This window comes from Sceloporus occidentalis, unplaced genomic scaffold, assembly GCF_023333645.1.
Source record: "Sceloporus occidentalis isolate IW3139 unplaced genomic scaffold, rSceOcc1.0.p SCAF_2, whole genome shotgun sequence".
NCBI lineage: Eukaryota > Metazoa > Chordata > Lepidosauria > Squamata > Phrynosomatidae > Sceloporus > Sceloporus occidentalis.
The window spans coordinates 37,784,164-37,799,994 of NW_028316982.1; the positions used below are offsets into that span (position 1 = coordinate 37,784,164).

General features: G+C 36.1%; 1 protein-coding gene across 2 annotated transcripts in view; it reads right to left on the minus strand.

Annotated features, from left to right (window-relative positions):
• TRPC1 (transient receptor potential cation channel subfamily C member 1) overlaps positions 1-15,831 on the minus strand; it is a 34,829-nt gene that overhangs the window by 7,181 nt on the left and 11,817 nt on the right. For both annotated transcript variants that reach the window (XM_089509103.1, XM_089509104.1), the window contains exons 8-11: positions 7,069-7,208; positions 4,786-4,929; positions 2,816-2,991; positions 1,664-1,865 (exon numbers count right to left, since the gene is read on the minus strand). In XM_089509103.1, coding sequence (XP_089365229.1) covers positions 1,664-1,865; positions 2,816-2,991; positions 4,786-4,929; positions 7,069-7,208 — 662 coding nt within the window. The remainder of the gene's footprint in view (positions 1-1,663; positions 1,866-2,815; positions 2,992-4,785; positions 4,930-7,068; positions 7,209-15,831) is intronic.

Sequence of the window (15,831 nt, forward strand, 5' to 3'; positions counted from 1 at the left end):
AGGCCTACCAGGAGTCACTTGTCACCAGCTAGCCCTCTTTATCTCTACATTGACTTTACTCTCTTTTGAAAGGTAGAAACAGCTAATGGTAGGGAGAGATGAATGACAGCAAACACACACAGAAAACCAAATTCTATAAGGGATTTGAGCTCAGCTGTTAAAATGACAGGATTTTTGAATTTTGCACTTCTGAATTTGTCATATATATTTAATCAGAGGTAAACAACTGTGGTCATCCAGATGTTGGAATGCAAATCCTAGCAGCCCTAGCCAGTGTAGCTAGTGATGGAAGGTCATGGGAGATGTCCAAAAACTGTAGAGAACTACAGTTGTCCATCCTTGGCTTCAGTTATTAATAATAAAGACTGATGAATGAAATGACTGATACATTTATTAATAAGAGTCACTGAAAATGTCAGTCATGTCCGTTCTTAGATAATCTAGGCATGGATGAATGAACATGGAACTCACAAACAAGAATCCCCCATGCAAGAATCCCACCACCACATCTATAAAACTGCTGTTGCAGAAACTGGAAAACCTCTAGAAATGAGGTGTCAGGAATATTCTGTTCCAGATCATGTGAGATTTATTCCTCTTGAGTGTTTACCCCTTTCCCCAGCATATTGGGTTTACAATAACATATGTGTACACAACTGAATGAATTATACATTTCTAAATGTATTTCCCTCATAACACAGCTATTTTCTAAAATATTAAACAGAAAGCCACCATAACAGAGCCTCTTAAAAACACATTTTAATACTGAATGGTAAAGAAAGCTTTTGGTAGAATCTCTCCCACATCATTACAGTAGCCCCTCTGTTTTCACAGGGGATCCGTTCCAGACCACCACCACCCCCCAAAAACAGGAAATCGCCAGTATTCAAGTCCCATTAGCTTGAATAGTGGAGCGCGCCCCATTTTGTCCCCCTCCATTTGCCACCCACGAACAGGTGAGGGACGTGGATTTGAAGTCCACGAAAACAGATGGCCGACTGTACTGTAATCTGAAGTGGTTTTTCTGCTAAGAGTGTTTATAGAATCATAGAGTTGAAAGGGTTTGCACGAAAATTTCTATTGGACAAAATGGGTGAGGGGTAGTATATGAACCTCAAAACAAGCTACTTGTGCTATCAAACTACATAGACAGAAAATTAACCCCTAAAACTCCAACACTACTATATTCTGAATAATTTCTTGTGAAGGTATAAAAATATCCACAATTCATGTTTGTACTGAATAAAGCTGGCTGGATATTTGCAGTAAACCTTCCATAAAGGCCAGTTATAAGAGGAAGAAAGTTCTACAAACTTCCTTTCTTTTCTAGTCCATCCTTGTGCTTTATGGCACATAAAACAATGGGATTACCTGATACACAATGCAGGCCATAGGACATTGGTTACTTTAGCAACAGCTCCTTTTGGGGATCTATCATGATGCACAGTTGTATCTCTCTATTTAGCATCCTATCATGATGCATAGATATATATGCATGAGAATATTCCTATATCAGAAAATCAAGTCACCTAGGAGAAAATTGTATCAAACCCAGGCATACTTTCCTTGCAGGACTATAACTGTCAAATTAGAATTGTGGTACAAAGAATAAAGAGTCAACTTTATGCTGAAATAGAATAAACTTTGTTTTAAAAATACTCACTGCTATTAGCTGAAAGCTTTTATGAAGCATTGCCACAAGGAGCTTGGTAAGAACAATCACAACTACAACGTTATACGTGCCAACGATAACAGCACCCACAAAAGACTGCAGTTCTTCACCATAGCTAAATCTGGTGACAAATATAGCTACATGTGCAAGTGAAAATATGTACCAGAACAAAGCAAAGCAGGTTCCAATAAACCTGAAAGAAACACAGGGGGAAGGTATAATCAAACAGTGCAAAAAGATATGTAAGAAAAAAAATTAGCTACCACATATTCCAGGCCAAATCAATGCATTTTTCTTCCATGACAGATAAAATGTTTCATATCAATGATATGAATCATATCACTTTGAAAAATTAATTCCACTTTAGTTTATCTGAATAACTCAGCGCTACAATTATATGGTAACCTAATCAAAGGACAAAAGGCATGGTTTAATACTGCTCACATTTGTGAATCCTTGTGCAAAATAACCTGATCTGCCCATCCCAAACTAATGTGTAAATCAGAACATCATCCATCAGCTTTTGTATTTCCAAATGCTCTAACACAATTCTTGGATCTATAAAACATTTAAAATGCATTTTGGAAGAAACTGTTTTTCATACATACTCATACACTTACTTGCATACAGTTGTTTTTTTAAAATCATGTTCACACAGAAATAGTATGGTACATAGTTATGGGCAAAACCAAAATGAACAAACTATGCAATCTGCATCACAGTACAAGCAATGGTTTTCAGAAGGGGGAAGGGGAAAGTAAGATGCTAAGCCTCATGTACTGTATACAATTGTTATGTACCCTTTAAAAAATTATGTAGATGGGGAGGGTTTTGGCCCTCCAGATGTTTTAGACTTAACCCTCAGAAGCCCAGTGTGGCTTATGGGAAGGGATTATGGAAGCTATTATCCAAAACACCTGACCAGCCAAAGATATTGGCCATGGTCCAATTGCATCAATTAGAAAAACCATTAAAGACTGATTTTGTGAATTCAGTGTTAAATCTGACAATTCTGTTCACCCAACAAAGTTCAGAGCTGCAATGGTGATGAAGCAGGATGCTGCCCCCTACCTCTGATAAAATGAAGCTACATTATAAAACAGATAGCTTGTTTTTAGTATCATTCAAAACTGTGAAACTCACGAGTGGAATGTATCATTGCTTTGTCGCTCACAGAAGATCCCAGCACAGTCTTTCTCTTCATTCACAGTGAAACCTTTATCATAGAGTTGGGTCAGCCCAATTGTAAATGAAAACAACACAAGGAGAAACATTCCAAGAAATTTTCCAAAGTCTTGCAACATCTGCCCCATTGAAATCTGTAGAACATATTAATTTTAAATTATTGTTTATATCAGATCATAACAGTATGTTGGCAAGACATACTAAAAAGACTATTAAACAGAAGCAAGCAATCCCAGCCTTATTCAAAGCAGTACAAAAGAGTCTAGCAACATACTAAGTACAGTTGGATGTGAACTGATAGAAAACCCTATGTGAATGTTGCTTTTATAATATAAATGTATCTTGCTTCCAGGTAGAGTACAAAGTACTGCAACTTTATAAAAAAATTTCTGAATAAACATGCATAGGACAGAACTATGAGACTATCAATGTGTTTTTAAGCTTTATTTTTTGCATATATAAAGTGCTGAAACAAAAGATAAGATAATGAGAAATAGTATAGCATAGGAGTATTACCTAATTAATAAAGTACCAAATTTTTTTTACAGTCATCAGAGGTTTACAGTATGGCTGTTCTAAATTCTGTTAAAATTAATGACAATGTAGGATTTATTTTGTTATTCAGAACAATGGTGCACCTACAGCGTGTTAATAGATAATCATAGATAATAACCTATATATGATTTTTGTTGCTTGGAGATGTATTATTTAAAAATATTCTATTACACAAAGCAACCTCCTCAATTATTAACTATATTTAATAAAATGATGTATTTAGTTCAGTTATGTCCATATCACTTTTTTACTAAAATGGATCCAGAGTTGAACATATTATAATCATGCACTAATAAACAAATAATTTTTAAAACTATTAATAAAAGATTTTAAAATTAAGATTGAAGATTAATCTGGTAATTGTGTATATAAATAGGATGTAAATGTTGCAGTAATGTGTCTTTCATTTCATTGATGGAGTGCAGTTTGTAGGCACTTTAAGGTTATGACCTACTTTTGGAAAATAACATGTGGGTTTATGCTAAGATTATTGCTTAATCTATGGTTGTTAACAGGAGCATCTAAAGCTTCAGTGTGTCACTGAATGGAGTGACTGTTGCCTGTTTACCTAACCTGGAATACTGCCTTCACTACAGACTAATAGAAATAGGTTATAGCTGCAATGCATAAATAAATTTGCACGTTATACAGAGAACATCTTCCAAATGAATATAAACTGTTTTTGGTCAGTATGTTTTACCACCCTGTACTATTAAGGTTTTTAAAAAGTTTTAATAGGAATTTGCAAAAGTTAATGTGATTAGGATAGAAAGAAATATAGACAACTCCTGCAGATCCATTTCTCAATATATATATATATATACACACACACACACACACAATATATATATATATCCATCCCCCTTGTCCATCTCATCCTTTAGCTGCAATGAGAGAAGAGGCAGGGTTCTTGATTTGTTTATAGCACAAAGTTAATACTGTTCTTTGGAAATATCAAATGCATGCATTTATGCTATTCTACACCACCTTGGTGTATAGTTTCATAGAGTGAAACCAACTCTGAATGAAGCCCCTGAATTCTTTTCATAATATCTGGGTATATAAACAGAATGTGTTGCTAAAGTTTTTGTACCAAGCAACTTTGAAAGATGCATAAAACAAAATCCCTTTAAATGATGCTATACATCGTTATTAACCAGGTTAAGTATAATTTGTCTTGGTTCTACAAGTCCAGTGAAACAATTGGTTCTTAATCATGTGGCCTCGGTAAGCCCACATAGACCAAACATTTAGCCACAAGAGCCACTGTATAAATACAGTCAATGATTTCAATGTGTTTAATTAGTAATATAATATTGGGGGTGGCGGTGGCAATCTGTAAACATAATCATTTTATACATATAACAACTGACCTGAAGTGGCCCGAGGACTGAGCTTGTTGTATACATGAAGAAAAGTCGAAGGTAACTAAGAACATTAGCAAAAGCAAAGAGACCTTCTGCCACCAGTGTTGGATGGAAAGCATCCCAATCCTTCCTCTCAGCAAAATCATGGAACTAAAGTTTTAAAAAGAAGTTGAAGTTACTTTAATTTTACAGAGAGACACCTCTTATTAACCAATGGTACATCAGCTCAATTCAGATGATTCTCCAATCATGAATGAGCCAGAGCAAGCCTTGATGATCACACACTTCATTTTGCCTAGAATTCAAAGACATAGCTGTGTTAGTCTGTAGAATCAGTACATAGAGAGATCTTGTAGCACCTTTGAGAATAACTGAAAGAAAGAAATTGGCAGCAAGAGCTTTTGTAGACTTCAGTCTACTTCCTCAGATGCATTTAGTGGAATGGAAGCCAGGTACAGACACATATATGCCATTGGTATGTGAGGATGTCAATACAAATTACAAATCCTTTGTGCATGGAAATGAAATTGCAGGTCCAATTTTAACAATGGTCGTTAGTGCACAAAGACATATAGGAACCTGGTCTTTGTGCATGGAGAGGAACTAGCAGATCCAGTTTTGCAATGACACTAGCCTATAATGAGGGGAACAGAGGATAAATGGACATAAATAAGATATTAGGAATGGAAATACACAAAAACTGATGGCAGAACATTTCAATCTCCCTGGGCATTCCATCTCAGACCTCTGAACAGCTGTCATTGAACAAAAGTATATACAAATATACAAAGGTATATTGGAAAGAGAAACAACAGAACTGGAATTCATCCACAAACTACAGTCCCTCAGCAATGGATTGAACAAAGACAATGGTTTCCTGACACACTACACGTACTACAACACTATTTTACCTCATCCTCATGGGGGTGCCCTACATTCATCTATTTCCCTGGAATGGGCCAGTCTCACTGCAAAATTGGATCTGCCGCTTCATCTCCAAAGAATTATCTGAGATACCTCAAGTGACTAAAACGACTAATAGTGGCTGTGCTGGATGACCAATGGTCTGTGAGAAATAAAAACAAAAAACTGGTAAAGGGTCAAGACTGTTGACATGTGCAGGAATTTCCACAAGTCAGTCCTCAGACTTAATTCCTCATGCATAAAATGGGAATGTCAAAAATTTATTGTAAGGTAAATCCATGAACACAATGTAAAGCACGCTACTGATCTGCAAAGTGCTGTGTTAAAAAATAAGAACTCCTCTTTCAGCTGCTCTTAGCAAATTAACCACTTAAATATATACTCTGTGTGTGTGTGTGTGTGTGTGTGTGTTTGTGTGTGTGTGTAAAACCTTCTTTCTTTAGCAAATAAAGTGAAAGAGATCCAAGTTAAAGCTAAATCTCCATATGTGATATACAAATATATCACATACATCAGCAACTTCATTTGGTATTCATGATGGTTTCATGTTCAAATTACAAAGCATTGGTTTAAAGCACTCTGTAGCACACAGCATGCCAGTTAATGAAGGAGGGCAGGGGGCGGCTGTGAGCTGAAATCAGATCACCAGCTGGCTTTTCAGCTGTACTTCCCCTCATATAAAATGTCAGTAAGTTAATGATAAAAGATCAGTACTTCCTACTCCTAATGATCTACAAACAGCATATTTTTCAGATTATACTTTCAGTGTTCTCTCTGGTAGTAGTTAAATCATTCTGTGTATTAATTGTGCAGCAGAATTGTATGCAATTATTAAATTTCCCTGTGACCATAATCCATCAGTTTAGAAATATATAGTATTTTAGAGACAGTACCATATGCACACAATGCCCAGGCCTACTTTAAATCCAAAGAAACAGCACAAAATGATTCATACATACTAAGAAGAAGATCTTGGCTTCTTTCATTTTATAATGTGTGCTTATTACTGAGATTATGCAGGCAAATAGTAAATGTTCTGATTTGAGACAAGAATACAATTTACCTTCTGTGGCAAAGTAAAGTTCCTGTCATTTAATAATCTGTTTTCAACTAGTTGGTTAATGCACACGAAACATATTTGTTTGCACTAAAAACATTTCAACAAGCACATCCATAACAGAATCAACTTGATGCTTGCCCCTCATATGCCTCCCATCTTTCTAGTGATAAATACACAAATAATGAAATCAAAGACCTATTGTAAGGTTTTAAGAATTAGTACTCTAATTTGGGGGCAGCGTCTGGGGGGGGGGGGGGGGCAGTCATTTTATACTGGTATCAACAACCTGCAAAGTTGATGCTTACCTTGTTATGAGCAACTACTTTCAGGGCAAAAGTTGCCAAATAGAGTGAATTCATTACAAAACTAAGCTGATTACGGGATTCTTCCAAAAAGTCTTCTAAACCATCATACCAGAGTCTTTTAACATCTGACCACACCATTCCTGAGAGTCAGAAAGAGAATACAGTCAATATGATATAATGGAATTGTTGCACAATGATTTCAGTGTCTTCTACCTCTCTTTTTAGGTTCATAGGATATTTCATCCTCTCAGTTTATTTGGAAAATATGGAAATTAAGGACTAAATTGAGTTGTTAGCCCCAACTAGAGTATATCCACTGAATGAACAGAACTTATGTAAGTATTGATTTACTATGCTTCCACTGATTCAAAGTTTCTACTCTAATTGGGATTCAGAATTGGATTTAGATTGTTATATACTGTGAAACAACAATGGACCTGAAAACATAGTCTCAAAGGGACTCAAAGAATGGTACAAATAGTTCTTCATATTCAATTAGTCTTTTGGCTTGTGTTCTTCAAACAGCACTCTCTCTCATTCCACAAAAAATACTTTTAAAACTGAATACACATTTAAAAGCAGTTTGCGATATTGTATGGTAGTCTGCTGTTCAAAACAAAACAAAAGTTAAAAAAAAATAACTTTATGATGCCCAAAGTTCTTGCATTAATATGTCTGCAATCCCAGCCGTAGTACACACATGCATAACAATATGCAAATCAACAACGGCATGCATCTATTTGCAGAAATCCAGCTTTCTGTTAAGCAGCTGAAATCTTATTGGCACGGTAAGTTTTTCCCTTCAGTGGTCCTGGTCAGTAGTGACTACTAATCTAACAGAACTATTAAATAAGGACAGGGATAAAAAATTCTAAATTGAAGGAGATAAAACTATATTTTTAAGTTATAGGTTTCTCATAGAAATATACTCCTCCCAAAGACTGTAGAATCTTCTTTTAGAATATGATTTTATTGTAATTAACTAAATATATCACCATGATGTAAAGACATGCATTTTTCTAAATAATTTCTGACTGATCTAAGTCTATCACATCAAGCATTTGACAGAATTTCTCCCCTTGGGAATAAACAAGAACTTTTTGAAAGAGTCAATACCATCAAGTACTTGTATATTCAATATGTTTGCAAATCATTTAAAAATTCAGAAGAATTAGGTTACATTTCAATATAGAAGAAAACAAATATTTACACTGAACTTGCATGAGATAGTCAGGTTCTATACCTTCCATGTTAAACAATATTTAAGGACTTGTATAAAATGTTGTTAATGCTGAGCAATATGAATCATCCTGGCTTCCAAATATCTGTTTTCCTGTACATTCTTCAAAGGCAGACCCACATGTACTCTGCTACTGTAATCCAAATAAGATTAAACTAAGGCATGCATCACTGTGGCCAGATCTGACGTCTCAAGGAACAGAAGCAGTTGGCATACTAGTTTAACTATGCAAATGCATTTCCACCCACTACAGAAACCTGGAAATCAAGGCTAAGAGCTGAATCCAAGCATACCATCAAATTGCGGTAGAGCATATCCCTATCCAGCACAAGGTAATTTACTGACCTGCTTTGTGACTGACAAAGAGCACCTGTCTTTCCCATATAAAGTTGCAAGTCACTATTTGGAACCACGGAGAAGATCTGACTGTGTTTTGAACCATCTGAACAACATCCACCCAAACATACAATTCACAATGGAAGAAGTAAAGGAAGGAACATTGCCATTCTTGAATGTTCTGGTCATCTGCAAACCGAATCAATATTTGGGCCACACAGTATACAGAAAACCTATACACATGGACAGATACCTACACAAGAACTGCAACCATCACCCGGGACAAAAAAAGAAGCACAATAAAAACACTGGTAGACTGGGCAAAAAGGATCTGTGAATCCCACTTCCTGGAAGATGAATTGAAGCACCTAGACTGGGTTCTGTGGGCTAATGGTTACTTCAACTCAGACATCAGAAGGGCTGCAAGACCCAGAAAAACCCATAGGGGTGAAGACAAACAACCACCCAAAGGGAAGGTATTTTTAACATACATCAAAGAAATCACAGACAGAATAGAGAAAGTGTTGAGGAAACACAACCTCCAAATGGTCTACAAACAGACCATGAAAATCCAGCAAATGCTGTGCTCAGCGAAGGACAGGAGAGACCCTCTCATGGCTGTAGGAGTTTACTGCATACTATGCAGCTACGGATAGTCTACATAGGGACCACCAAACGCAGTGTTCAAACACGAATCAAGAAATACAAGAGACACTACAGACTGGGTCAGAAAGAAAAATCAGTAGTAGCAGAACATATAAATCAACCTGGGCATAAAATGCTATTTGAAAACACTGAAATTCTGGACAATACCAACACTTATCAGGTCAGAATGCACAAGGAAGCCGTTGAAATCCACAAATACCTAGGCAATTTCAACAGGAAAGAAGAAACCCTGAAAGTAAACAAAGTTTGGCTACCAGTCCTGAAAAACACCAAAATCAAGACCCAGCAAGTGCAAATGATCCTTGACGCTAGAGATCCTTAACATTCAAGTTAGACAAGAAAAACTTATCCAAGGAGTGCAAATCAAAGAACACAATTTCAAACTAAAAGCTTACGCTGATGATATAATCTTCTATCTAAACGATCCAAAAAAGAGTATATACCACTTAATAAAAATCTTACAGGAATACAAAGAAGTCTCAGGATTCAAGATCAACTGAACCAAGACAGCAATTCTCTCTAAGAATATGTCCGCAGCAGAAGAAAAAGAACTTACCTCCCTATCAGGATTTAAAATTGAGAAAAAGCTAAGATACCTTGGAATATGGCTAACCAACAGAAGTATGGATTTGTTTGAGAACAACTATGGAAAGATCTGGAATGAAATCAAGCAAAACTTAGGGAAATGGTCTAAATTACAACTCTCCCTTTCAGGAAAGGTAGCAATTATAAAAATGAATATATTACCTAAATTCATTTTTTTGTTCCAAAATCTACCAATAGTGGACAACATAAAGTATTTTGAAATCTGGCAAAGGGAACTAATGAAATTTCTCTGGGAAGGAAAAAAATCCAGAATAAAATGGAAAATACTAACAGACGAAGTAAAAAGAGGGGGATTGGCACTTCCTAATTTGAAATTATATTTCGATGCGGCTTGTCTACTTTGGATAGAAGAATGGGCGAAACTACAGAATGACAGATTGCTTTGCCTGGAAGACAGCAAACTCAGGTTTGGCTTCCACACATTTCTATGGTACAACAAATTAAAAGATAATGCAGACTTTGCTCACCACATAATCAGGAAGGCCTTACTAAAATCTTGGCTAAGGACAAAAAAAACCTTCTACACAAAATTACCAATATGGGTCTCTCCTCAAGAAGCTATATTTGGCAGAACGAGAAAGGACATGAATACACCATGGATAACCTATAAAGATTTAATGAACAACAAGAAAAAAGATGACTTCTGCCTCAAATCGCGCAAACAACTTAAAGAAGAAGGGAAGATCTCTGACTGGTTTAGCTATGCAAAACTGTCAGACAAAATGAAAAAGGATAAAAAAGAGCCTGGTCTGAGTATGGATATTACGATCATAGATAAAATCTTATTTGATGGGGAGAAAGGTCATATTTCAAAGTATTACAAGGCACTCAAAGAGAGAGATCTTGAACACGAAGAAATAAAACATAATATGGTGGTCTGGGCGTAAGAAGTGGGAAAATCCATAGAACTGTCTAAATGGGAGAAGACACTCAAAGAATCCAACAGCTTTACACTGTGCCAAAATTACAGAGAGAATTTTTTTAAAATGTTCCATCACTGGTATATTACTCCCCAGAAACTAAAACATATCTCTAAGACAGCAAATTCAGACTGTTGGAAATGTAAGAAAGCCAATGGTACATTCCTTCACATGTGGTGGAATTGCAAAATGGCAACATCATTTTGGAAAACAATTCACACAGCAATAATGGAAATTACGCAGTGTAACATACCATTCGATCCCCTATTTTACCTCTTAAACATGATACCAGAAAACCCAATTACTCAGATAGGAAACAGCAAGCTGAATAGACGCATCATTTTATACATGATAACGACAGCAAGGATATTATATGCTAAATATTGGAAGAGTAACATCCTACCAACAAAAGAAGAATGGTTAAACGATCTCAACCATGCTATTCAGATGGACATTCTGACAGCGACGTTGAAAGAAAAAAGACTTAAAGAAGTAGAAAAAGAATGGGTTTGTGTACAGAATTACAGATGGAAATTATAAAGAATGTATGACTCTGCCAGTTTAGCAATTTGATTGCTTATGCTCTTTTTACCCTCTCATATTTTAAGGATAGATTTTTCTGTCAAGTGTCCTTATTTTCTGAAATATAAAATACTATCAGTTTTGATATGGGAATGCTAAATGTAAATTGGAAAGCAGAAAACATATATTGTATAATATTCTTCGAAATCTTCTGTTACTGATAGTGTTAGTTAATGTATCAATTTGCTCACGAATCTCAATCTTATGCACAGAATTTTTTTCTTTTACAAGGAATTACGACTCAGCTTAGTTAGAACAAGTACAGCATAGGAAACTAGGAAGTGGTTAAGAGAATACGAAGAATTCTTGCAAAATAGTAATATGTTACATGTGTCGTCAGATGTTATGTTTTCGGATTGATATGTATATTGTATTGGGTTTGTCTGTTTACTTGTTTGTCTGTCTGTATTGTCAGGTATGTTATTGTCATTGTGAACGTGAAAGAGATCCAGACTAATATTTTGTATTTTCATATTTTAATAATAAAAATTAAAAAAAAAGAAAAAGAAAACCACCCAGGGTCAGGGAGGTTTCCCAGCAGACAATGGATCACTAATTAAATTGATACCCTGAAGCCTTGCCTTTCAACAACAGACCAACACATAGATTAACATGTAATAATAATATTATAATAAGGATTTATTTATATAAATCACTTCTTCTCAACCAAGGGTCACACAGTATATATACCCACTCACTTACATGCCAGCATTCTCTGAAGATGCCAGCCACAGGTGCTAGTGAAACATTAGGAATAAACTCTTCTAGAACATGAGCCCAAAAACCCCACAAAAAACTACGGATGCTGGCCGTAAAAGCCTTCGACTTCACAAAGTTGCAATTTATTTGCTCTCATGTAATTTGGACACTGTTTTACAATCAAAACAGCCTCATTAGAATTCAATGGAAAGTGTGTTAGAGTTGGATGTCATCAGCAAAGAGACAGCCCTGAACCCCAAACCTTTGAACAGGCTGCATAGCTGAGGTGAGTACCAAGACAAAAGCCAAGGTCAAGACTATTTGGGCTGTAGTGAACTTTGGAAGGGCTAGCTCAGGAATAGATCTCACAACTGTAGAGTTAGTGGTTACCTCCAATGTTTACTTTGAGGTCCAGAGTAATGAGAAATGAGCTAACTGTAGTTGTTAACAACCCTGGTCCCTCACATCACATCTGGGATTTCAGTCATTGCTTGTGACAGTCTGTAACACAGCTCATTCCCCTCTGGGCCTCATATCTGCAATACAGAACAGAAAGTAGAAGAAACATGTTCTAGAAGGATCCCTTCAGAATGACAATCAGCTGTAATAAGTAAAGGGATGATCAATGTCTCTGAAATACAAGATCCTGGGGACACATCTTCATGGAGGGAATATACTCATCAACATGGAGATCTCTCTTGTGGTAAGATCAACTGCTATGAAGTCACCCTTAATCACAGAGACTTCTGTCTTATTCTCTCTTCTGAGGAGCTAAACTACAGCACATCAATATGTGCTGCATTCCCCTCCCTGCACAAGATGAGAGTAGATATCTGCAGGTGAAGGTAGTGGAGACAACCCTGAAGTTAGTGACAGAGAAGTATCAGACATTCACTAGTGTGGAGGAGCAGTTGCAGTAACAATTGGTGCCTCAAAATATTTTGAATCCAAAAATGCAGATCAGTCATGCCACTTATCTTTCTTCATGTTTTGTCTCCTTAGGCTTATCATAAATTGGAACTGACCATGAGTTTTTAACATTACTTTCTTGTCAAAAGCCACAGATGGAATTGGAATCCGAGACACCCTGGATGTGATCACAGCTAGGAGCCATAGGCGGCAATAGTATCATGTCCATACCAAAGGAGATACCTCACCCAAAGTCAATGAATAGGCAGGATCTATAGTATAGGCACAGCTGTTACAAGCTTGCATACATCTGATGCTAACAAGAACAGGCATGGAACCAATAAAGCCAATGCAGTGTGTAGGAGATGATTCTTGGTTCCTTGGTATTGATGAGCCATAGAAAACTGAAAGAACTTCCACAGAAAAAAACCCAAAAACCAGAGACAGAAGAAAAGAGAATGAAATTAAAAACAGAAAGAGAATAAAAGCTCTTTGTAAGCAGCATGAACCACAGCCTTTGAATGTTTGCAGTAGTGGAGAGGCACAAGCTTTGGAATGTTCCAAACCAGCACAAGACAGAACTCATATATTTGAGTCACAGAAATTATGAAGAGAAAAAAAAAATTGTTTACTAGTACAGCTCTTTGGAGCAAACCATAAAGAGTCATCATCAATAACACATATGTGAATTATTTACTCTTTACCACAGTTTTATATTCTTACCTCTCTGACCTATGCCAACCATAATCAATGAGATTAAAAAGAAAAAGAAATGTGTCTTAGAAGGACTGCATGGAACAAAATTATTTGCTAAGTAAAATATCTACTCCATGTAATTGATATTACCTGTTGGTATTCTTCTGTCAGTAGTAAATATTAAAAGTAAAACTGAATTCTACTCTTAGTCTCGAGTAGCGAACATCCTTTGATTCAGTCAAATTACTTATTTATCCACCATTTGACAACTGATTGAATTGGTCTATTCTATAGTTAGGACTAACCAACAAGATTCAGGCCATTAATAGTTTCACACATGTATAGACAATTTACCACAAAAAGTTACAGTTCTTCAAGCATACAAGGACAGGGCTTGTTAAGTGTTGAATGGTGTACTTTTCTTAGTGATGTGTTTTAAAATTGTTTTTATTTACTTTAGGCTATTTTAGGTTATTTATTTTAGGCTATGCTTTTAATTTAATTTTTTTTATTTGGTCTTCATTTTTTAATGAAATATTAAAATATTAATATTTTAATATTACTAGGAGCCATCATGAGTGAGAGTGAGAGAAAAACAAAATACAAATCAAATAAATACCAGCAACATAAGCATCATACATAATCCCAAATAACTGAGAATATAAAGCATATGGCACTAGTATTATTGAAATACTATTTCCCCCATAAGATGAAAGGCAGGAATTAGTGGCAAAAATATAGTTTGCACCTTTATTTGTACCTAGAAAAGCATAGCAAAGATTGATGGTTACACATGGAAAGTACATGTCTGTGCTCCCTCTGCTGGTTCTATAGTTACTGAAAGATGGATAATTAACATACATTTGTACACATGTTCTAAATATGTGGATGTTCAGACTCCATTTGTTCCACTATTGCCCCCACCCCATCTAATTTTTATAGGGATCACATGCATACATGGTTCATTAATCTTTCTTTCCAAAATAGGATGGAAATTGCACACAAACACATGGACATATAGGCCACGTCACAAGTTCATTGTATACATAGTAAGGACACATAAAGATTTTTTGCTTCCCCCCCGTATGCACACAGGGCCCATTCAAGTTCTTTTATGAACTTGAGTTACTTCACACAATGAAACTTCCTACATTAACAGTATTTCCATGTATTAAATTTACTGTACATTGTGAATTACAGGTGGGTAATTCCAGTTAGCAGGCTACAAATGGCCTTTGGATGCACTCTATATAGCTCAGAGAGCCTCAGGTAACCCAACCATTTCCCCCTAGTTGCCATAGCTGCTGTTTCTGCATTAACAGCAGCAGTGCAAACACAATCAGGATCTGGATCTGCAAATCACAATTTTGATTACAGGTTTCCAACATAAGACAGCCTGGAGGCAAACCTATCTCAAGGTTGTTGGGTTTTTTGGCAAGATTCATTCAGAAGCATGTTGCCAGTGCCTTCCTATAAGGCTGACATGACCAAGGTCACACAATTGATTTCCATGTCTGAGCAGGGATTTGAACTCCAGCCTCCCAGAGTTCTAATCCAAACTCAAGCCACTACCCTATAGTAAGATATTAAAATGTTTTCACTGTTTATATTATCCTGATTTTTTTCTTAAATATAGAACAGTTTATAAATATAGTACATCAAACCAACAACAAATACCCATGCCTCTGCTGCCATGTTACATAAAAAGCATGCCAATTGTATAACTGTTTGTGTAAATTCAGTCACTTGTCCTGACAACGATAGTTTCTCCAATACAGAAAAAGTTGATACGTATAACAAACTCATTTAAGCAAAATAATTTTCCCAGTGTCATTGTTTAAAAAGTTTTTTCATTACACTGATTATAAAGCTATTTAATTCAAGGTCAATGCCTAGATTCAATGTTTATCAAATAAAGAAAAACTCATAGTGCTAATACAAAAACTCCTAAGATAAAGTTGGTGGACATACAATGGGAACTTGGTATCTGCAGGGATCTGTTCTGGACCCCTCCCTTCATGGATACCAAAATCCACAGGACCTCAAGTCTCGTTGTCCCCAATGGTGGCGTGTGCGTGCAGCTGTGCTGCTGTTAAGGACAACAGGACT